Below are 24,232 nucleotides of genomic sequence, written 5' to 3'. Positions count from 1 at the left end.
AGGCTGAGGTTTATATTCACAAATGCATCTCAAAATAGACGAGCAGATCCTGGATCACATTAAAACTCACTTCATTTCTGTGTAATCACTAAACCAAGTGGACCAGAAGAAAAACATGTATTATTTGTGAAAGCAGATGCTCTGTGAATACCACCTCTGTTCATCAATCTAAACCTTCACATGTTTGCCACACCTTCAAATACATTTCTAGGTCAAAGCAAGAAACTATCACTTAAATATTGCTGTAACAAAAGTGCAGAAAAGATGCATTGCTTTGTCTGTTCAGACTTTTGGGGACTACAGACTGGGGCATTAAGGCTGTCTGAGCAGAAGTTGCCCTTTTACATTGATCTGGCGGCAGCTCAGTAGCTCGGCCCATTCAAATGGAAAAAGGCAACTTCTAGAACTATCCCTAAGGCAATGGGGTTTAAAAAGGTAAAAGTCAGAAGACAAGGTTCAGATCTCCAGCTCAGCCATGGCCCGCTCCAGAGGGTCACTGCTCCAGTAGTCGTAGTCCCAACCCAGGAACCAACCGGTGAAAGTGGGCGGTTCAGAGCCCTGCTTGATTTTCACAATGGGTGTGCGCGGGTCACGTTTCGCTGGGTCAGTCTCGATGTAGCGGGCAGCTGAGGGACGGAACAGAGGTTTAGCCTCAAGGTAATCACTAGTTTCCAAAGCTGCAATTACACTAGTGAGGAACATGGCACAACTTATTCTATACTAGCGGGGGGTGGGCTTGTAGATCATTTTTATTTGTTGATCCTGGTTGATCCTACTATTAATCTGTAAATTAAAGAGCTGTCCTTCAAGCATGTTTTTCCCTAAAGAAATGACAATTCAGGGCATTTCATTTTGGTGGAACAAACCATTTCTTACTCAGAATTAAATATATAACAAATTCTTATTTGCATTTATATTTGTCATGATTATTTTCTGACCATTAAAAGCAAATTAAAGAAGCAATTCATTTGGATATCATTTGGCAAAAAAAGAATTCACAACTTAAACTTACTCTGAAAGATTTTTGCTTTATAAAACAGCTTAAAATTAAAACTTTAAAAAGGGGATATATCCAACCCCTTTCTACAGACTTTTGGGGTCCAAGTGAAACGTATGTTAAATGCTTTGGTCAAAATACCACAAGAATCAAACACCACATCAGCATTGAACAGTGCTGTTCAGTACAGTTAGTTTCAGTGCCTGTTCCTTTAAATAATAATGAGCCGCTTCCTCTGTGAGGAGTGTGGCGTGTTCCCCCTGTGTCTGTGTGGGTTTCCTCCGGGTGCTCCGGTTTCCTCTCACAGTCCAAAAACTTACGTTGGTAGGTGGATTGGTGACTCAAAAGTGTCCGTAGGTGTGAGTGAATGTGTGATTGTGTGTGTTGCCCTGTGAAGGACTGACGCCCCCTCCAGGTAGGCTCTGGACCCACCGCGACCCTGAACTGGATAAGCGGTTATAGATAATGAATAGTAATAATAAAAGTGCCTGTTCCTTTAAATAGTAATGAGCTGCTTCACCCCAACACGAGCAGACAGCAGTGAGGAGCGAGGAACAGAAACTCTGCTTTTCTCCACACATTTTGTGTCTGTTTTGCTTACATACATGCAATCCTGCACTGTGATTGGAGAGGCTTAGTCAATTTTTTATTTTTTTTTTTGTGCTACTTATGTCAAAACAATATGGCAATTCAGAATTGTTACACCCTCTCATCTGTGTGATCTTGTTTCACGAGGTGTGTGATGGTGACGTTTCCTTGATACGTGCCTATGGTTGGATGATACGGCCAAAATTTATATCACAATATATTTCTTCATTTTGGTCGATACGATATAAATCAGATATCGATATGAACAACATCAAATCCACTGAAAATTTCTAAGAACAACAAGTAACATGACATCACCATCAAACAAACCTCTTGGCTTTGTCAGTATTAATATTTTTAAACTAAATTTAAAGTTGAGTGCTGAACTGAGGACAGTGCCCTGTAATGACCGTCAGTCAGTGAAAGATGTGGTAAATAGAGTACAGGGGTTCCTCGACTTACGACATTTATCCGTTCCTACGTCGCGTTGTAAACCGATTTTTGGTGTAAGTCGGAACATACGTAAATACTGTACGTAAATAACATACTGTAAGCACTTATCCTATCCTAACACCTATCCTCCTCGGTCCCGAGCCGCGTAACCGTGTATTCTTCTGCCGCGCCGCACCAAACACGAAGTTCACGTTACGACGTTTACGACGCAAAACCACTTAAGTCGAAACAAGGCTTTATACAGTAAATGGGAGATGTGTCGTAACCACGAAACATTGTAACTCGGGTCTGACGTAACTGTACATTGAAATATTGAAAATGTGTTTAAAAATCATATAATTGGTATTGAAACATTTTATATTGCGATTTATATTGATGCACTGTCCAGCCCTATATGTGCCCATTAAGTAAGATTCAAATAAATGATAATAAATATTCCTTCATTTTTTTTCCCACAACCGTTTCATCCTGATCAGGGCGATGGCGCGTCTGGTGTCTACCCCTCACTTGATACACCCCCCTTGCAACTCACATAGAGCCTTTTCTATATAAATAGATAGATATACTGGTAAAATGCATTAGTGGTATATCCCAGAGACAATGACTATAGGAGGTATTTCTTCTGATTTATGTGTCAACAAATCCGTGCAGATGTGTGTGTAATCTTCATTTCCTAAAACGCTCTTGTAATGAATACTTGGATAAGTGCAGTAAACGCATGACTAATTGACAGGGTGCTTGTATTTTCTTTCTTTTCATGGAACAGATTAACATAAGCTGTTTTTATCCACTACGGCGTAAATGTGAAACACATGTATAATGAGGTGCTTCCTGCACATGTCTGAGTTCATTACTCGTATCACATGAGTGAAGAATTTAATGAGTCTCACCTGAAGCCATTGCCTCCGTCTTCTCCTCCTCTTGTGCCTCATTACCGATCCACACAAACACCTGCAACACACAAGCACGGCAATTACAAACCCCACAGGGTCCTTCAGCGTGGTGCTCTGACAATGGAGGCACTCGTCTGTGTCAGCTAACAAAGTGGAGATGGCTGGAGAGTCGCTTCAAATTATGCCCGGCTTAAAACCTCATGAAATCACATGGTAACTCATACAGAGCGAATGAGTCGAGTCCAAGACGGCTAGTTCTCAGAGGCTCTACCAGGCAGTGTCTGAGATATGCTGAGAGGTCAGTTTTACGTTGGTTCTTTAGGGAAATGGAATAATGTGAAGTCTTACCTGGTCCCATGTGTCCAGAATCATGACATCATCCGTGGCCAGATCCTCCTGAGTCATCTCCCCAGGCACCTCCTCAATCTGCACAGTCACCAAAAAAAGCACATCTGCTTCATCACCTATTCGCCTACCACTACATTGCTCTGTATATTCTAACTGTCCCCTCCAGTTATTACTGTCAAGGATCTACAGATAATGCCAATACGTACTGGGGTAACATCACGCCATAATTAACACAGTCAGTCTGATTTGTACAGCTTTAAAAACATCAGGATTCACACAGGAGAGCGTTTGCGTGTCTGTTTGGAATCACTCACAATGAAGCGACCGGTTTTGTTGGAGCAAGCAAAGAGTCTGGGAGGGTGGGTGTCCATCTTATCCTTCAGCCTGGTGGAGGTGCGATATGCAGCCTTTCCGCCAAGAGCCGCCCAGAAATCATCTGCACAATAAATATTAGTACAATAATCAGTTTAGCTCGCCACAGTATAACTGCAATATGATACTGCAATAGTAATAATAGAGGTGGCACAGTGGTGCAGCAGGTAGTGTCGCAGTCACACAGCTCCAGGGACCTGGAGGTTGTGGGTTCGATTCCTGCTCCGGGTGACTGTCTGTGAGGAGTGTGGTGTGTTTTCCCTGTGTCTGCGTGGGTTTCCTCCGGGTGACTGTCTGTGAGGAGTGTGGTGTGTTCTCCCTGTGTCGGCGTGGGTTTCCTCCGGGTGACTGTCTGTGAGGAGTGTGGTGTGTTCTCCCTGTGTCGGCGTGGGTTTCCTCCGGGTGACTGTCTGTGAGGAGTGTGGTGTGTTCTCCCTGTGTCTGTAGGTGTGAGTTGCCCTGTGAAGGACTGGCGCCCCCACCAGGTAGACTCTGGACCCACCGCGACCCTGAACTGGATTATATATAATATAAATATATATAAAAATAAACACTACCCATCATTCAGAAGCGCCTTTTAGTTCAAAGCATTCTTCTGAGGGGCGGCGCTCATGGCAGTGGATCCAGCCATTACTACAGTATAATAAAAATATACTGCATTATGACCTTTGGCTTTTATCCAGAATTACGTACAATTGTATTCATGGTACAGATGTAGTCTAATGCAGCATTAGGAGTCTTGCCCTAGGGGGATGTGCCTACCCGAGCTGGGAACTGAAACCAAGTCTTCTGCATAGAAGTTAGTGTTGTTGCTCACTACAGTGCACCACAGATTTCTGGTTTCTGCAAAGGAACTGAAAGCTACTTGGTGCAGCCCTACGTACCGCTCTCGCCTCCCTCTGAGATGTCAGAAGCAGAGACCCCCAGGATGTTGCAGAGCTCTTGAGCCCCCTGTTTCTCCGGGTCACTGGCCCCCACACCCAACCACAAGTAGGAGCCTCCAGGGGTCACAAGGACGAAGGCATCATTGGAGTTCAGGTTAGACGCCTCAGCATCCACCTGTGGAGCAGAATTTAAATAAAAGCTGAAGAACTCAAGCACACTAATGAGAGGCAAGAGCTTTTAAGACTCATGAAAAGTATGGGTTGTTTTCTGGCCCAGATTAAACTATAATTAACTTGGAGTTTACAGATAACCTTTATGTGAAGGTGCAATTTGCCTAAACTCACTGAGTAAGTGGGCACTAAGGACAGTGTAATTGCTTTACAGCCTCATGTCACAGCCCTCCTTGCTCACACAAATATTTACACTGCGTGTTCAGCTCAGTGAAGGACAGTGTAGAGCAGGTCCCAGCAGCTCTGTGAATTTGGGACTAATGGGTTGTCGGGTGATTGAACAAACAGAAATATCCCCCCCATTACCATATACTTGTTGCTATTCAGTATATATCTTCAACTCTGGACCTCTGATTCAAGTTCCAGGCCAGAATGGCACTATAGCTGCAACTGGTAGCTGGCCATTTTAAAATCCTGGCCTGGAATCTGGATCCAAGGTCCAGATTTGAAGTTTTCTGACCTAAAGCCACCACACTAGTGGTATGCAGAAGTGCCTTGAAGAAGCAAGAATTATCACCTTCGGAAACACGCAAACTGAAAACACACTGACCTCGACAGCCCGAGTGCAGCCAGCTGAGTTGGAGCGCACTTGGAAGAGACGGGTCTGCGCAGGTTCAGACTGGCCTCCTTCTCTAGACGTTCCTCCTTTATACACCACCATGGGCTTCCCACCAAACAGACCCATCAGATGAGCTGGCTCCTTACCCTGAACCACACGCACCTGAAAAACACAGCAGGTCAAATCCCACCCAAATGTACTGCAGTGAGTGGTCACAATCCTGAAAGTAGTCATGCATTCAGTAATAACTGGAAGTCTATCTGAGTGTCACTGCATTCCTAAACAGGATGAAACCCTTACCAAATACTCATACATGCACCAGTTCTTCACACAAATTTCCACAAGGTGGCAGCTGTGAGCCAAACGCTTGGAATGTGGAGTTTGTGCCAACATTCCCAGCAGCCTTTGGGTCTGGCAGGCTGGCTGTGCTACAGTGGGCCGTCCCAACCCTTTTAAAAGCCTTGCTTTATCATCAGGTTTCACACAAAATGGGTCTTTTTTGCCCCCTCTCCCAAACACAGGACTGCTCTGCCTGAATTATGAGCTTGTTCACATTTCGCATGCTTCCATTTCAGCAGTTTCTTAGGAGCCTCTGTTTGCACTGAGGTGTGTTTGTATAAACTGTTTTTTTTTTCTGCATATATAAATAGTGTTTATCAGATGGTATGTGTTAAACATCCTTAATTATCACACAGTCCTGGTTAACACTGTTCATGAGAGCGACTTTCACAACAGCTGACACAAATCTGCATTTAAACTACTGTAGAGGCTTGTTCCTTTTAAACGTCAATGTTGCTTTTTACAGGTTTACAGAGGTTTATTTCAGTTATCATGAAAGGCTTATTAAACTGTCATATAGCCTTATGAACAAATGATGTACAGTGAGATGGTACCAGGACCTGGAAACTGCATATAGTAATGTACACCTGTGCATCATAATGTCCATAATAAACAACTATCAGACCAACAATCATTTAAATTGTACATGCAGAGAGACACACGAAGTTCACATGTGAACAATAAAATACTAGATTGTGAGATAGGGGTGTAACGATGCACTATGCTCACGATTCGATTAGATATTTTTCTTGTAATATTTATAAACCATCTGAATGACAAATAAGAGACGTTTCCTTTCCATTCCTTAAGTGTATGAACAATTCAATTTAAAAAAAATAAAATAAAAAAAATTTCCTCCGGGTGACTGTCTGTGAGGAGTGTGGTGTGTTCTCCCTGTGTCTGCGTTGGTTTCCTCCGGGAGACTGTCTGTGAGGAGTGTGGTGTGTTCTCCCTGTGTCTGCGTTGGTTTCCTCCGGGAGACTGTCTGTGAGGAGTGTGGTGTGTTCTCTCTGTGTCTGCGTGGGTTTCCTCCGGGTGACTGTCTGTAAGGAGTGTGGTGTGTTCTCCCTGTGTCTGCGTGGGTTTCCTCCGGGTGACTGTCTGTGAGGAGTGTGGTGTGTTCTCCCTGTGTCTGCATGGGTTTCCTCCGGGTGACTGTCTGTGAGGAGTGTGGTGTGTTCTCCCTGTGTCTGCGTTGGTTTCCTCCGGGAGACTGTCTGTGAGGAGTGTGGTGTGTTCTCTCTGTGTCTGCGTGGGTTTCCTCCGGGTGACTGTCTGTGAGGAGTGTGGTGTGTTCTCCCTGTGTCTGTGTGGGTTTCCTCCGGGTGCTCCGGTTTCCTCCCACAGTCCAAAAACACACGTTGGTAGAGTGAATGTGTGTGTGAGTGTTGCCCTGTGAAGGACTGGCGCCCCCTCCAGGGTGTATTCCTGCCTTGCGCCCAATGATTCCAGGTAGGCTCTGGACCCACCGAGACCCTGAACTGGATAAGGGTTACAGATAATGAATGAATGAAAATACAAAAAATGTTCCATTTCCTAGTATACATTTTTTGGTTTTCTGCAATGAAATGTTGCTATTGCTATTCACATTATATTAGCAATTAAAAGCATTCCTTTTTGTTTGTAAAATGGCACAGACAATGTGAAATCCTATGTATATTTTTTGTATCAAATTTTGATTTTAGTCCACTGCTACTGAATGAAAAAACTAAGAACAGTGGTGCTACTGTAACAGCCTCTCCCTACTTTACATAATGGATCATAAATTTAAATCAAACTAAACAAACAATCCCACTGAGCTTAGCTCAGCCTTTAAACATGTAACTCCCTGAAGTCTTTGCTCCTGTGGGCAGGATTAAACTGACCTTTTTCCAAAAGGCTTCAATAACATAGTGTATTGAACATAACATAAATGCACCCCCAGAAACGCAGAATGGTCTAAGTTTCAAATATATACACGTTGAAATATATTTTAGATCATTGTGAGAGAAACATAAATAACAAGAATATTTTCACTGCAGGACATGGGGTTTTAAATCACAACAGGGCATCCTCAAGCTCCAATTCCTTCACCAGTCTTCACTGCTGAATGGAAACAGCTGCAGTGTAAACAAGTGCGGGAGAGTGGAGTTGGACATGCTTCTGTGAGTTAAATCAATTGCAACTAAATTTAATGCCATAATAAACAACGTGTCTGTCTCCACGATTGACGCCATCACATTTGCATAGAGATTTATCATGTCATGATGCTTCGTTACAACCCTTTTGTGAAATGAGGTACACACATACACACACACACACAAACACACAAACACAGATTGTGCAAGTTTACATACACAGGCAAGCACAGACATGAACAGAGTGGAGAAGAGATTCACAGGAAAGTGCAGTTCACTCAGAACTTTAACTCTGTCTTATCAAAAGGGTTAATTCTGCATGGAGTACAGTTACACTAAATGGACTAAAGTATTAGGACAGCCCACCTAATCATGGCATTCAAGTGTTTACTCCTGTCCCATATCCACCTGTCTATGAAATCAAAAGAATATAAAATAAACATAAAATGATACCAAAGTCATGCTGTATACAGCATGGTGCTGTAGTAGGACGCTATAGTTACAATAAGTCAATTTGTAAAATATCTTTCCTTCTAGATATTCCACGATCAACTTGGAATTATGGAAAAGTTGATGCAATTTAGGAACCACAGTAACTCGGCCACAAATTGGAAAACCATGTGAAGTTACAGAGCTCACTTAAATGATGCAGAGTTCAAAATCTGTTGTTATAGCTGCAAATGAAATGAAATTGTAGAATTAAATTGTCTTAAAAGCTCCTGTAGGTGTAATGTGTAAGGTGTCCCAATACTTTTGTCCATGGAGTGTATGCTCATTTATCAGGAGTTCAGAGTTACTGTGGAAATTGATCCCTTTAAGCTGAGTAATTTAGAAAGACTATGGAAAATATGAGGAACTCCATCATCCCTTCAGTGGAAAGTCCTGCTTGGACCTTAACAGACTCCTTCAGCTTCAAAAGGAGCAGGATAATGATCAGACCATGCAAACACTTCAGAGGGTATTTGCTTAATCTAAATGGACCCTGGTGAAATTTTACTATCAGTACTGAAGGCATGCTGGCCTGAGACGTGGCTACCTGAGTAGTGATAGGAGCACCGGCCACCTACAGACAGAGAGGCAGGGGATGGATGAAAGACAGGACAGGAAGAAATGGGCTGAATAAACACAGCAAAAGTGAAATGAGGACAGTGATATGTACCTATGAGGTGGGTTGCAATAAAATAAATAAATAAATAAAATATTGTCTGTATGTGATGTGATGTGATTATTTAACAGACTACAGTGGTTCTTCTATGGATGTGCCCTAAAGCAGGGGTTCCAATCCCAGCCCAGGCAGCCCCACATTGCACATATTTTTGAGCACATCTTCAATATATTGACTTAAAACAAGCATTTTTTGGCCTTCAGAGTATAAAAATACGATTAAAAAAATGTGAATAACATATGTTTGGCAGGACTGGGGACGAGTTACCTGTACAGGTCCTCCTCCCAGCTCATCATCCAGCTGTGCAGCCAAGATGGCAGATGCTCCAATTTCATCCTGAGAGGAGTCCTGACCTTGCCTGCAGGAAAGACAGCACTCAATAAACAAAAGTGATCTTGAGGATTCTTCCAATAGACGTCTTATGATCGGCAGTGATCAATCAGAGTCTACTGATGAAGCCAGGTGTGCCTGATGATTCTCCAATTGTCTGGAAATGCCACCTGGTGACGGAGCTCTCCAGCTGCCAGTGTTCTCAACCCACGTCATCCAGATGAAACATGCCCTATGAACTTTGAGACTGGCCAGGGGCCAATACTAGAACTGCTAAGAACCAAGCCTCAAATTAAAGTAATATGGATTTACTATGGCATTGGTGAGCCTTCTAATCCAGTTCTCAAAAGTGCCATATCATTGCTTAAATCACCAGATATTTACTTGGTAAATATATATTATTTTGGACAGTTGTTTTATGACAATGACTGTGTAAACTGAGGAGTTTGCATATATAAGGGACCACAAGTGACAGGCTGAGCTCTGACCAGATGTAGATGATGTGTCCCTGTCTGCCTCCGTGGCGGTAGTTGTAAAGGATGATGTAGCTGTCTCCACCATAGAACTGGCCAAATGTAGAGGGGTCAACAGGAACTTTATCTGAGCCTTCAATACGCCAGATCTGCGTCAGATGAGCAAAGATATTTCACTTCCATTTAGGTGCATTTACTTTCTTTCAGTTAACCAATACTAGATATGTCATACACATTAATATGGCTAGTGTCTCCTACATATTTCATAGGAATACCATATGTTTAGATAACTTTTAAACCATCTTACAATAATTACAGGTAGTGTTCACTCTCACCTGCTTCTCTCCACTGCCATCGTCGACCATGCCATGCTGTGCTGCCATGGCAGGAGAATCGTGAAGAGTGGAAGCATCAAATGGCACCTTCTCAATTTTGGCGATGTGGTTAGAAACGTAGGCCACGCCCATGCCATCCGTCTGGTCCACATCGCGCCAGTTCTTGAAGAAGTGCTTGAACAGTGGAGTTTCACCCATCTCGGGCAAGACCTGCACAAGCGTATGTTTGGGGTAGCCCATCTTCTTAATAAACTCATCTGCTGCTTTCATGGCGGCCTTGCGTTCTTCAACATTAGCTTGCTTTCCTGTTCGGGAAAATATTCAGTGTAAGATTATAGTTGTCGTTAGATACAGAGTGGCTGTTTCTGAATTCACCGCATTAAAGCCACACGACGTCAGTACTGCTATTTCTGCTCCTGTACTCCCCCTGCAGCTGGTGTGCAATTCATTTTTACAGCACTGTTAAGAATCAGGTCAGCTGCCTCCTTTTCTCTTCTCAGTACTTGCTGGTGTGTGTGATGTGTGGCGAATATCTGTATCCATTTCTCACTAGAGGTTTGCTGCCCACCTCCAAAATTTACATAGTGCAGTTTCTACTGTGCCAAGCCCTGAGTAGCAGTGACAGAGGCTCTATTCACCCTATTACAGGTCAATGGAGCATCACAATAATTTTGAAGCTGTAATTTTAAGGTACAACTCCTACATAGTGTTGCTTTAACATAAGTTTAGACGTTGGATCATAGAGAATCAAGACACGGCTTTAGCCTACTGTTTTATAAACGTCCTCTATGTAAACAGTTTAAAGTTGGGGGAATTAATATGGGAACTGATTTTTTACAATGTCATCGTCATTCATTTATTCATCATATGCAACTGCTATACAGTTCAGGGTCATGGTGGGTCTGAAGACTACCAGTCCTTTGCAGCCAATAATATCAATATAATTAAAAGTCGTTGGTTTGATTGGGTTCGATGAAGAGTGTAGCGTGTTCTTTCTGTGTCTGTGAGGGTTTCCTCCGTGTGACTGTCTGTGAGGAGTGTGGTGTGTTCTCCCTGTGTCTGTGAGGGTTTCCTCCGTGTGACTGTCTGTAAGGAGTGTGGTGTGTTCTTCCTGTGTCTGTGAGGGTTTCCTCCTTGTGACTGTCTGTGAGGAGTGTGGTGTGTTCTCCCTGTGTCTGCGAGGGTTTCCTCCGGGTGACTGTCTGTGAGGAGTGTGGTGTGTTCTCCCTGTGTCTGCGAGGGTTTCCTCCGGGTGACTGTCTGTGAGGAGTGTGGTGTGTTCTTCCTGTGTCTGTGAGGGTTTCCTCCTTATGACTGTCTGTGAGGAGTGTGGTGTGTTCTTCCTGTGTCTGCGTGGGTTTCCTCCGGGTGACTGTCTGTGAGGAGTGTGGTGTGTTCTCCGTGTCTGCGCGGGTTTCCTCTGGGTGCTCCGGTTTCCTCCCACAGTCCAAAAACACACGTTCGTAGGTGGATTGGCGCCTCAAAAGTGTCCGTAGGTGTGAGTGTGTCTGTGTTGCCTGTGAAGGACTGGCGCCCCCTCCAGGGTGTATTCCCGCCTTGCGCCCCATGATTCCGGGGTAGGCTCTGGACCCACCGTGACCCTGAACTGGATAAGGGTTACAGATAATGAAATACATGGATGGTTTACATTTGCTGTTTATATGCATGCAAAATTTTCTGCACATTAATAATTTGACAAATAAATCTACTAAAAAAAATTTGTTTTATATGGGGCGGCACGGTGGCACAGCAGGTAGTGTCACAGTCACACAGCTCCAGGGACCTGTGAGGAGTTTGGTGTGTGTGTGCCCTGTGATTCCAGGTAGGCTCTGGATCCACCGCCACCCTGGATAACCACTTACAGAGTATGAATGAATAATTTTGTACAGTACAGAACCACAAAATAAATAAATAAAGTAAAAATTACAGATTTACTTTGAAACTGTTACTGTTATACGAACATTTTATTGAAATTAATCAAATATTTTTCAGGTGTTTCACTATCACAAAAATACCCTGAAATATCGTAATATTATTTTAAGGCCATAATTGCCCACACCTACCTAGCTACCCAGTAGCTATACTTACCTTCATTAGCATCAGAGAGTAGTCTAAATCTTACAGGGTTACAAATTCAGTCAAATCACATTAGTACAGAATCAACCCAAATGTCTGCTCTCCCAGAGAACAATAAACGTATCATGGAATATCAGTTTGAATTATTGCTCAAATCTGACTTCATTTTCAATCTAAACATCTGCTGATACAAGTGCAATTTTGCTTTCACTGTGCCTCCATATTCAAGCCATTAGAAGAATCTAAACTTGATGTGTACCTTTCCATACAAAAATCTTGCCATCTGTGCCATGGTCCAGAATGTAGCAGTCAGTGGACACCAAAGCACTCTGAGAGAAGGGATTCTCGTCAGCCACTAAGGCTATGGCCATGGTTCCAGAGGCATCTGAAACCTGCAGAACAGGAGACACGAGTTTACACAAGAGCAGTAAGACCCTGCCCACACCTACTCAACTGTCTCCAAACTATTTGAATAATCAGCACCTTGTAGAGTTTAGCCAGTTTCCTGTTTGAAGCATCAGCTTTGAGGTCATCGTCAGCTCCTTCTGGCAGGTCTGGCTTTTCTCCTAGAACCTGATGTTTGGGGAAAAAAATGAATCCTCTTATCAGACTCAGGAGTACTGATGAATATAATAAATTCTGACTTTTCTCAGCTTCTGACCTCAGTTATCTTCTCTCTCTCAACACCCTCATCACACACGTAGACCCGGGCTCGTCCACTACGCTCATTATCACGGATTGCCTTGGCCAGCTGCGTGGCCTTCAGCTTCTCAAACCGATTGCTGTTGGATCCACACCACTGGTAGATCTCCTGTGATACACAAAGAGGATATAAGTCATTTCCTGACTGGTCTGTAACAGGGATGACTCACTTCAGTCCTGGAGGGACAGCATATGTCGAACCATGCTTTTACAGTTGGTGGTGAAAGGCATCTCTGCTTAGCTGATTTGGAATCCAGTATGAAATGCAAAATATGCAAAGCAGCTCCAAGATTAGCCTCTACCTGGTTATGGTTAATGTGTGTTATATAATATAAAGGGACAATTTTATTGGACAGTGTTTTGGTTGTATTGGGTGGGGATTTATTTATATTGGCTGTGGTTTGAATGGTATTAGGAAAGGTTATAGTTACACTGGGTTGGATTGGGTTGTTTTGAGTGGGGTTTTGTTTATAGTGGTTGGTGTTTGGGTTGTATTAGGGAGGGTTTGGTTCATTAGACAGGGCTGTGGTTGTATTACGCAGGGTTTGGGCTCCTGAATACGTCTTGGAGAGACTTGGGTATTGACGAAGTGGTTTGAGAAATTCCCTGCACCAAGGTTCTCAAACATCTGCATATTTTCAAACATTCCATACCTTACCTTTAGCATTACAAGCTCATCCTGCATGGGATACTCACATTACCCAGGTCCAGGATGAAGCAGTCTCCCTTGTTAAAGCTATCCCAGCTCACTGGCACCTCTGTAGCCCTGACAACACGGCGACCCTTGACCTGGAGCAGTCGCTGCATCACGACCTCATTGGTGACAACATGCCTGAATCCTGAGGCAACTCCTCCTTTCTGAGAAGAGATAAGGTTAAAACAACATAAATTGCAGGCTTTCTGCAATAGCATATTGTCAATAGAAGATTACTGTGGAAATGACCACAGTCACAGTGTATACACACACACACAATATATGGGCAGCTTAGACTTGGATAATTATGAAAATGAATTGGTAAATTTATTAATTCATGTTTTTTTAACCAAGAACACACCCTGGACAATGTGCCACACATTTACCAAGCCCCTCACACACTCAAAGCTGTAGGCAATTTCACACAGTCAATCAGCCTACCAGCATGTGTTCTGGGACTGTAGGAGGAAACCAAAGCACCTGGAGGAACTCCACACATAGCGCTTTTCCACCAACAGAACTCTGAACGGGTTCTGTTCCTAATTCTTGGACCCTTGGTTCTCTCCAGTGAACCTACCTGTGTTTCCACCAGTTTAGATGGGAACCAATAACGTGTTTTCCGCAGGGGAAGTGGCAGGGTCCTGGTTCCAGTGTCACTGACTGAATTAGGCGCCAGCCCCAGAGCCATAGATGACAGTTTCATTGTTTATTCTTTGTTTAAAGCAGTGTCAGATCAGAGTGAGATATGATATGTGTGCGAACGTGGCACAGTTCTGAGTCTTTTGGTGAGCTCATGAACAGTGGAAAAAAGTAGCCGATGCACATCATATCATTCTAAACAGAGCCCCAGAAAAACCCCACAAATGAAGCATGTTCCTGTTTTATTTCCTATTATTTATTTATATAGAACACTGTTAATGACCACATCCAGCGCACGACAACACTTTATTTGAGGCTCTGAGCTCTCTCGAGTTTCCCTTTCTGGAAATGCCAACAATAGCTGCCACAGTTTGTTCTGAAGAACCTACTTTTCTAAGGAAGTCATTTGCAGTAGGAAATAAACTTTTGTAGTTTGTAAAATCAACTTGTGTGAGAAGCATGCTGAACGGTTCCAAATTAGGCTTGTGATTGGGAACAAAACTGATTCCTTGTTGGTGGAAAGCACTAGCAGAACACATCAAACTCCTCACAGACAATCAACCGAGACAGGGATTGAACCTAGGACACAGATCCTGGAGCTGTGCTGCAATGACTTGGTATAGAGGTGAGATCATTTTACACCAGTTAAATCCAGTGGCCCCTTACCATGTACTGCAGCCCTTTCTTAAAGTAGCCCAGGAAAGTTTTAGACTCGAAGCCCTGGACCTCTCGGTACTGGATGGGTTTTCCACCGAGGTGATCGTCCAGCTGTACCGTAAAAATGGCAGCTGCTCCACTCTCATCCTGTGTGCAGTAGTCACCTGCAAAACAAGGTGGGAATTTAGCTTCACGTTAAACAGAATGATGAATTCCCTGTGCCTGAAAGATTTGTGGCAGCACATGTAAACTTTCCAGCACTAAATGATTATGCCAAGACCAATCAATCATTCTGTAACAGGGATAAAGAAACTGTTTAATACATAACGCCAGAAGACAGAGTGGCGAGACAGATTAACTGAGGCTAACTGTTAGCAATCCAACAGTGCCATATATTACTTAAAATGTTTGAGACATTCCTCATCCAGTCACTGCTGTTGATTTGAGTGAAGCTAATTTGTGCCAAATATTGCTAAAAGCTTTTAGTAAACTAGGCCAAGTGTCCTTGACTTGGTACACTTCCCTTAAATCCCATCTGGACTCACCAAGCCAGAAGTGGAGGTCATACTGGAGGTTACCAGAGCGCTGTTTGATGGTGTTGAGGACCACGTAGGCATCACCTGTGTAGAAACCTCCATAGAGATTCTCGGGCACGGCAACAAGGTCAAACTTCTCAACCCTCCACACCTGCAGCCCAGGCTCCTGTCCCGCCCGCTCAAACTCAGGGTGGTACACCATGCTGTCGGGAGAAAGGTCAGGCACAGGTTACTCTCACTGATGAAAATATAGCGTTCAGAAGTATAACTTTTTGAAACAGTGTTTCTTTTTTTGTTATCACTTTTAAACCATAGCCTATAAAAGGTGTCTGTACACATTCTATTTTGTGTAAGGTTTTAAAGCATTGTTTGTGCAACATACTATTGTAATAATCTCCTGTCTTTTTATACTCAATTTTTAAGGGGTATGTTTTAATATTGTTTCTATTCAAAGTAACTACAAAATACCTTTTCCAAAAAATAAACACACTGATTTACCAGAGGCTGGTTAAGACATTAAGATATACAGGGTGGGCCATTTATATGGATACACCTTAATACAATGGGAATGGTTGGTGAAATTTTTCAAGATGGGTGGTGACCATGGTGGCCATTTTGAAGTCGGCCATTTTGGATCCAACTTTTGTTTTTGTTTTTTCCATGGGAAGAGGGTCATGTGACACATCAAACTTATTGAAAATTTCACAAGAAAAACAATGGTGTGCTTGGTTTTAACGTAATTTTATTATTTAATGAGTTATTTACAAGTTTCTGACCACTTATAAAATGTGTTCAAAGTGCTGCCATTGCAACCCTCTTCTCCAACTCTTCACACACTGATAGCAACACCACAGGAGAAATGCTAGCGCAGGCTTCCAGTATCCGCTGTTTCAGGTGCTGCACATCTAAATGGTTACTTGAAATGTTACCCCCCCCACACCCCCTCATATGCTAATGTGCCACAAACAGGAAGTTAATATCACCAAACATTTTATTAAGGTGTATCCATATTAATGGCCCACTTGTATGTAACATAAGTGTAAGTGCTTTTGTGAGGGTACAACATTTCATTTTTATTTTTTAATTATTAAAAGTGTGATTATTCTTCACTATTTTATTATGGTTCTCATATTAAGAGCTGCAGTTCTGCAATACAGCTCTCTTGGGTGTAAACATTTCTACCATTGACCACACTGGACGTACATGCTGGATCACACCTTTTCTGAACTTACTTCTCGCATTTGCACTGATCATATGAATGTGTCTGGACTGAAACTTCTTCAGTATTTTGTTGCAGGGCCCATTTTCCAGAACTCAAAACTGGCCTAAAGACTAGTGCTGGGTTTTCTCCACAAAGGCCCAGCACAATGATTACAGTAAACTCAGTGAACTGGGAGTCTCTATAAAATCAAGGAAGTTTAGTCCTGAGCTGAAAGACAGCTGGGCTAGCCCTGGCCTTCAGGAAGAGGAGGAGCAGTGAGTCAGAATGGCAGCTGCTGAATGCCCAGAATATTTACCCACCCACCTCAACACAGTCACGTTTACATTCAAACACAAGCTTCCTCTGAACTTCCACACTGTGCTCCGACTCGATTCAAACGTGGCATCATAGTGGAAGTCTAAGAAGAGTTAATATTGCCAGTTTTCAGAGTTTAACACCCACTCATGGAGCTTCATGCAGATGTTTGGGATGTTTTTGGTTGCGTAGTTCAACTATGTTACAGTAGAGCCATGACACGTCTATTGTTTTTACAGGCCACAGCAAGAGCTGCATGGAGCCAGATGAAATGTCTGGAATGGTAAACTATACTAAGACAGCAGTAACTTTAGAAGCCGCATTTATGCTACCACAGGCTTAAAGGAGCACTGAGTAAGATTTGATATTTTTTTGCTCCTAAGTCCTTATGGTTACAAAGTGTAATTCACTTTTACAGCACAGTTCTGAAATCAAGGAGGCGAGGGGAAGTTGGGCGTAGTTTCCTACCCTCCTCCAAAGGTTCCATAGTGCAGTCTGTGCAGTGCTGAGCCCAGAGTTGCAATGAGAGTAGGTATCTTCTAACCAATACATGTCACTGAAGCATCACAATGATTTTGAACCTGTAATTTTAAGGTCAAAACTCTACCTACAGTTACTTTAACTTAAACATAACTTAACTTAATTAACACCATATGATACAGGGCATCACACTGGGTTAAGAATCACTGTACCACTCCCAGTAGGCAACGGCCCCTACTGTACGTTTAAACCCTACTAAACCCACTGTGCATCAAAAAGCCACTGCGCATGCACCCAACTCTCAATCAAAATTCATGCTGTAAACAGCTTCTCTCAGTGGCAACTCCCTAAATGTTATTTGCTGCTTACTCATTTTAGACAGGCCTTGGTTTCGAATTCCTTTCCCACCACTGAAGACTAAATCACCCTCTCAGGGCCTGGTCCTCTTTTCCAGTAGTCAACAAGCTGACCAGGAATTCGTTCCTTGATTCTTACCAGCTGAGAGAAGTGGTTTTAAGGCCATTCGGTTCATGCACCCTTTAGTCCTGGCCCAGAGTTTAGTCTACAACTACAGGCCTGTGTTTGAGACCAGAGCAGTCTGACTTTTGATGATTATTCCTCAAAAAGAGAGCACCTACACCAGCAGGGTCTCACACATGCATGTTTGGTAGCTCAAAATGATTTCTGCATTATCACTGCTCTGTAATGATGATTCTATCGTCTTCAATTTAAAAGTATTTTATTTTCCATTAGAAAACTAAACCAATTACTCAATTAATTGGCAAAATAAACCCTGGATGACATTTGTCTTAGTAACTGATAATCACAGCTCTAATATAAACATTTGAAAACTGTGAATAATTGCTGCCTTGACTCTAACTCTACCCAGCTACTGCCAGAACACAGTGTAGCAGAGCTGCTCAAACACAAAGCAGTGCCTCGAGTTCAGCTGTATACAGTAGCATCTCCCACAGAGGACCACACCCAAGGCAACTGGCAGCCACAGCTTGTGTCTGCTTGGCAACAGTGCTACCCTTGTGCTTTCTTTGAGCACAGCTTTATTAGATCTAATCTGCATCAAGAGACATGTGCTTCACACACACAGCTTTATTTCAGGAGTGCCATACGCGTTACAGAAAGTGTGATCAAACACACACATAACTGTTCCCCGGTGGGTAAGATCTCACCACTGACTCTGGGAAGCACAATATAAAGTCTGTTTTAGATCTTTGCCAAAACATCTGAAAGATAAATGTGTGCACAAGTGAAGCGGAAATCTCATTCGCCTAAAACACCTGATTAATGTAGACACGACACAGGGTCTGATATTAATTATAGATCAATATAATATAATTCATCAGGATCTACACTTGTTACATGTGTTTCTCCTGTATTTACATGTAGCAGTGGGAGGCAGTTTACTGGCCCAGAGGTTATAAATAGCCCAGGTCATATGACTGATGTTTTCCTCAGAGACTCATGGAAGAGAAGGGCTTTGGGAAGAGCCTTAGTGAGTAAGCATGCAGTCACGCCCTTATTTAGAAGGACTGTATACATGTTGTTGCACGGGTGTAAGGGAGGGAGTATACACAGGGGGAAGGTCAGTGTCATAAAGAAGAGTTCCCAAGGTGTTGAGGTCATTCTTTAACTGTTGAACACTGTTAAATTATCTAGAGGAGGATGAAAAGCAGGTTTAACCTTCAGTTATTTGATCCACTTCTAGAAAACCGATGAAAGCCAATGGAACTGAGAGGTTCTCAAACAGAGCTTAAAGCTACTAGTCATAGATATTAGAGGTCATAGCTAATGGGATAATGAACTGGTTAAAAACACTGATATCAGGAGAATACCAGTATTGGTGGGTTGCTTATGTTTTGTATTTATCTATGCTTACGTACTGCCAACATCAGATATTTCCACTGGCCCAAAATTCCAAGTGCATCACCAGTCAAAATTAAATTTAAAATCACAGCTTCAGCTTTTTGCAATTTTCCATAGCATTCCATTGTTCAGATCCATCGTTGTTCCTGGTGGAACCGTGCAAATAAAGCCTGGGGTTAGTGATATCTAAAAACGGATGGTCCACTGCAGGTAGATACACTTACAGCTCAAAACACATTGCCTCATCCTGCACTCTGCTGTCCGAGTGCTTACTCAGTGAGATATTACAGCAGATATTCTGTGGTTTTGAAGGGAGGGTTGATATGCAGCACACAAAGCAGCAGAACTACATTTTAAAACAACACTCTGTAGTATATTCTCCTGTGATGCTCCGCTAACCTGTAATAGGGAGAAAAGAGCCTCTGTTGTCATTGCTCACCCACCCCCACCCCCTACAGTTGTCGAGAGTAACTCACATTTACAGCACTGTCCTAAAATCAATGGGGACGGGAGGGAGGTTGTTGTTTTCCTACTGTCCTCCAAATGTTACATAGTGCTCTTTCTGCAGTGCTGAGTCCCAAGCAGCAGCGACAAATGCTCCGTTTTCCCCAATCACAGGTCAGCGAAGTTGTAATTGTAAGGGTTTAAGAGTTGACATGTACAGAAGAAGTATTTTCTATGTCTATGACTTAGTCCATTATTAAGACACTTTTCTGGTGGTTCCTGGATCCCTGGTCAAACACATGCCTCAGCCTGAGCTTCCTTGGTGACTCATTCTCTCCATGTGGACAGAGGCCACCCTCCCCCCACCTCCTTGTCTTAAGTCCTTTAGTCTGAAATGTAGGAGTAGAAGGGCTGTTCAGGCACCCACTCAGCCCTTAACCCAGCATGATGTTTATCCAAAGGGAACAGACCTTCACTAAAGAGTGCACTAAAGAGTCTGTTTATTACACAATTAAAGAGAAAAAGTCACTCCGAAGCTGAGAGGACAGTAATCTGGAGCGTAAACCAGACTATATAAGGGTTCAAAGTCTTCTCCGGACGTAACCGTGCACAGTGTAATTGCATGTTGATCTGAAAACACTCTGTAAAGACCGAGTTGTGATCTCCACTAGTCCGGAGGAAGGGGATGCTGGCACCCTGCTGTATAATTTAACGGCTGGGTCCGAATGATGGGGTAAAAGCTGCAGGACGATGAACAGTGCACTGTGCTGCGGCGGAGCTACAGAACACAACATTAGAAGATTAGGAAGGTGGCGACTGTCCGCTGGATGCTGGTGTGAAGCTGAGGCTGCGCATCCCTTTCTGAAGGAGCCAGCTGCTCATAGATTACAGTGCCTTTGTTAAAGCCAAGATAAATTCAGTGGCTGAAGCATAAAGAAAGTCTCTCTAGAGTGTTATCAGGCTTTGGTCAATTTGAATGTGTTGCCTTTCCTGGTTCTACGCAGGATGACGTCATTATTGATTTTACAGGCTGCAGGGAGCATTACTCACATAGCAGCTGTCCTTCGCATTGTGTGACAATTTCATGATGAATGGACCAATAGAAATGCTCCAAAATGACTTGGAATTAAATCTTTGTACACTGACTACCACCCAAAATTAAGAGGGCTTTTACTGTATTGGAGATGTGTTTTTATTTGAACAGCAACAATATGTAAGGGGTGTGTGTGTCACTTATAGTTACAAGATAAATATGATCTTCTGCAGTGTATTTAGTGTCATCTTCATGTCTGCAGTTACTCTAGGTTTCCATGAAGTGATGCAACAACTAAAGTACCAAGTACTTCCTCTCGTGATAGTGAGTATATTTAGTGCAGTCATGGTGTTTGTTTGTGTTGAGTGTGTTTCCAGGGTGATGGTGGGTATCTTCACATGAGAGGTTGCCTAGCAATCAAAACAGGAAATTCTCTTCACCTATGACACTTCTTCATGCCAACGTAAATTCCTCATGTTCACTTTGAATAGATTTGAGGCCGTGGGCAAGACGAGCCTTTTGTGATTGTATTACCCTTACACTGTAATAGGTGGGTCATACAACTGGTAACACTTGTAGCCTGAGGGACTAAGACTGAATGCATACAGCACTCCTTCGACTCATGAATGGGGTTGTGTTACACGGTTTAAAAAAGTTACATTCTCAAATTTGAGCACTGGAGAACCCTTAAAAGCACCAGCTCTATGAAAGTGTCAAACAAATAAATCCAGTGGAATTTGAGTTCCTAACTTGTGTTTATTGATCGTCAGAAAACACGTTATTTCTTACTAATTGAAGGAATAAGGTTTAAAAGACCGTTGGTCCCCCCTCCCAGCGGTGTTGGGAAACTCTAATAGGCGTCTTGCCTGTGACGTAGATGGTGGACAACAACTCTAGAAGCTGCACTTAATTTAATGCAGAATGAGGAAAAGGTGTGTTGTTTTTGGCTGCAATCATTCAATGTACAGTGGGACATCTGTGAACAAATGGCCCAAAGATCCCAAAATATCCAGAAAATGGACTAAATTTGTCAACTTTAAACGGGCACTTTGGAAAGGACCATCCGCTCACTCCGTTATCTGTAGCTCATTTCACTGGCGCTTTTCCAACAATATGGGCATGTAAGGACACCAACGAAAGGTGTTCAAGAGCCTCTGTAACATGGAGGTACACAGGGTAAGGACACTCACTTCGCCTGTTTTAGTTGGTGTTAGTTAACGTTAGCTTGACTCGCTAAACTCGGTGTCTCAGATTATACTCGGCTACGTAGCTGCATTACGGAGGTTTATAGTGTCGGATGAATTCAAGTTCGACTTTGATCACATTTACAAGAATAAAGGTGCCTCTAAATTTGAGTTTAGCTTATTGCTAGGCTATTGTCATGAATAATGTTGGTTATTTAGCTAGATACTGTCATAACAGTCAGTCATAACGGTGTTTTACCGCGGCGTTGTTCAGCTGTTGTCCACCAGTGACGTCACGGTTGCGTTCAAGAATTTCCGTAGCGAGCTCGGGTTTTTCCGTCAATTTAATAAAATTGTCAGTTTTAAAGCGAATTAAGCTGCTATTTTCATTTTAATTCATACTTGTATCTGTCAGTAACTAAAATAATGTGAAATATTCATGGAGGTCCATTAAGGGCCTTTAAGTTTGAGCTCATCATGTACAGTACTTTTATCACTGTTTCAAGTATCAAACGCCAATACAAATTTTAGACTACACAAAATGACAAATTAATCTTGCAATATTTTAAGCTATTGCACTAAGTACATACAATATTTTAACTGTTTTTTTTTTCAAAGATATGTTGTTCAGATTTGGAATACTTTATTAAAATGATTAATCAACAAGTAAAAAGTGTATCTGTTTAAATGTGTTCTGATTTATTATTATATCTCTGAAAATGCATCAGAGTGAACGACATCAACACATTCACTTTCACTGCACTGCTGCCTGGTGGAGCTGACATCACGTACTGAGTGCACTGATGATATGATCAATATCTTTGCAGATCGTTATCAGAAGCAAGTGATGTTCCAAAGTCATGTCCACAAATTCTGCAGCTGATGTATAGGAGGACATGGCCAAAACAATGATTAACACAACTTACTAAATCTGGCAGTGTGTCTGGAATTAACGCATTCATTTACCTTCCTCGCTTTTAACTGACAACTAACTGTGCCATACTTTATTAACACTTCAAAACTCTAGTTTGAAATGAGGCACATTTGTTAGCAGCTTTGTTCATTGATGAGAATTTTGACCTTGTGAATCTGGAAGAATTAATGGATTAATCTGTGCAAATCCTGCCACAGCCACCATAATACCATATATGGCCTTGTTGGAAAAAGGGTAATGGAAGTTAGGTCACATTTAAATACAACTGCAAATGAAGTGTGGTTTAGTAAAACCAACCCAGGTGAAGGGAACTCATTGTCTAAAGCCACTTAGGTTTTTTATTATTATTATTATTATTATTATTCCATGTGAATTAAAGCCTATACTGGCTTAAGAAGAAGCAGCAGCTTGTAAAGTAATCAGACACAAAGCTTGAAACTAAGTGTGGAACAAAGGGAGGGTAGGATGAGTGAATTAAAAGCTCTTACCTGCTGGCTGACTGACTGACTGACTGCTGCTGAGTGTAGAGGTTTGGACGGTAAGGGGTCTGTTTTAATCCTGAGGAAGGGTAACACCCCTGTGAGTCGGTGGTTAAAACAGGCCTGTCTACTCCCACTCCCCCTCTACACACACACACACTGCTCACTTACTCTGCAGACAAGGCATGGGGCGAGGCAAATCTCTGCACTACACCGCGCATGCGTCTAGCTGTTCGGATCCTCAAATTTGGGAGTCGATTTCAAGTTCGATCCAATGGCCCTGGAATCTACGGAGTCGATTCCAGGAGTCGATCCACATATTAATAATAAAGCCGTGTCCTAAACGGAGCCCTAAGTCGTGACTTCCTAGTCAAAGCCTACATTTTGGTGACCGCGGATCTACAGGGTCATATGCTAGTACTTTTCTCTTAACTGTGTTGATATAAAATAAACTGTCTGTTCTGATTGGTCCTTAGTTGTATCTTAAAGAGTTAAGTGTAACAGGTCTTTGTTGAGCTTGCAAGAGTGTTGTAGACCTTGTTTTCACACAGAGGGCGTGTCCCAATATGAGTATAGAATAAATAGTAATGAGATGTGCTATTTATGCTATGTAACATGTATTCATCCTCTGAACACGTCACAATAGTGTGCAGTTAAAGGGCCTGAGGTATTCCTGAGGAGAGGGGGGCGACTACTGACGTGCAGACTGACCAATTAAATGTTTACAGAGAAGGTTATCGACCAATAACGGTAGCTCTACAGTCAGCCCATCCAATCAGAAGATTTTAGGCCCCCTTCTCACTCAAGCGAACCAATCGGAGTAGGGGAGGGCGGGACTAGTTTGTGAACGAAACTTCTCGAAGTTCTATGTAAGCTCTAGAAAACAAAATGCC

At 42.6% G+C, this 24,232-nt stretch overlaps 1 protein-coding gene across 1 annotated transcript; it reads right to left on the bottom strand.

Moving 5' to 3' along the window:
- Positions 1-368: 368 nt before the first annotated feature.
- On the bottom strand, positions 369-23,418 carry gsna (gelsolin a). The gene is made up of 16 exons (XM_066645483.1): positions 23,349-23,418; positions 15,398-15,591; positions 14,862-15,016; positions 13,559-13,720; positions 12,822-12,971; positions 12,644-12,733; positions 12,420-12,552; positions 10,085-10,389; positions 9,765-9,898; positions 9,214-9,304; positions 5,317-5,487; positions 4,536-4,710; positions 3,594-3,715; positions 3,280-3,357; positions 2,929-2,989; positions 369-626 (listed from the first exon to the last, which is right to left on the bottom strand). Exons 2-16 carry the CDS (start codon positions 15,588-15,590, stop codon positions 457-459), a joined length of 2,190 nt encoding a protein of 729 aa, XP_066501580.1. The 5' UTR covers position 15,591; positions 23,349-23,418; the 3' UTR covers positions 369-456.
- Between the last annotated feature and the right edge of the window lie 814 nt (positions 23,419-24,232).

The sequence above is a fragment of the Hoplias malabaricus genome, chromosome 15 (assembly GCF_029633855.1).
Source record: "Hoplias malabaricus isolate fHopMal1 chromosome 15, fHopMal1.hap1, whole genome shotgun sequence".
Lineage (NCBI taxonomy): Eukaryota > Metazoa > Chordata > Actinopteri > Characiformes > Erythrinidae > Hoplias > Hoplias malabaricus.
This window is presented reverse-complemented; position numbering and strand designations above follow the sequence as displayed.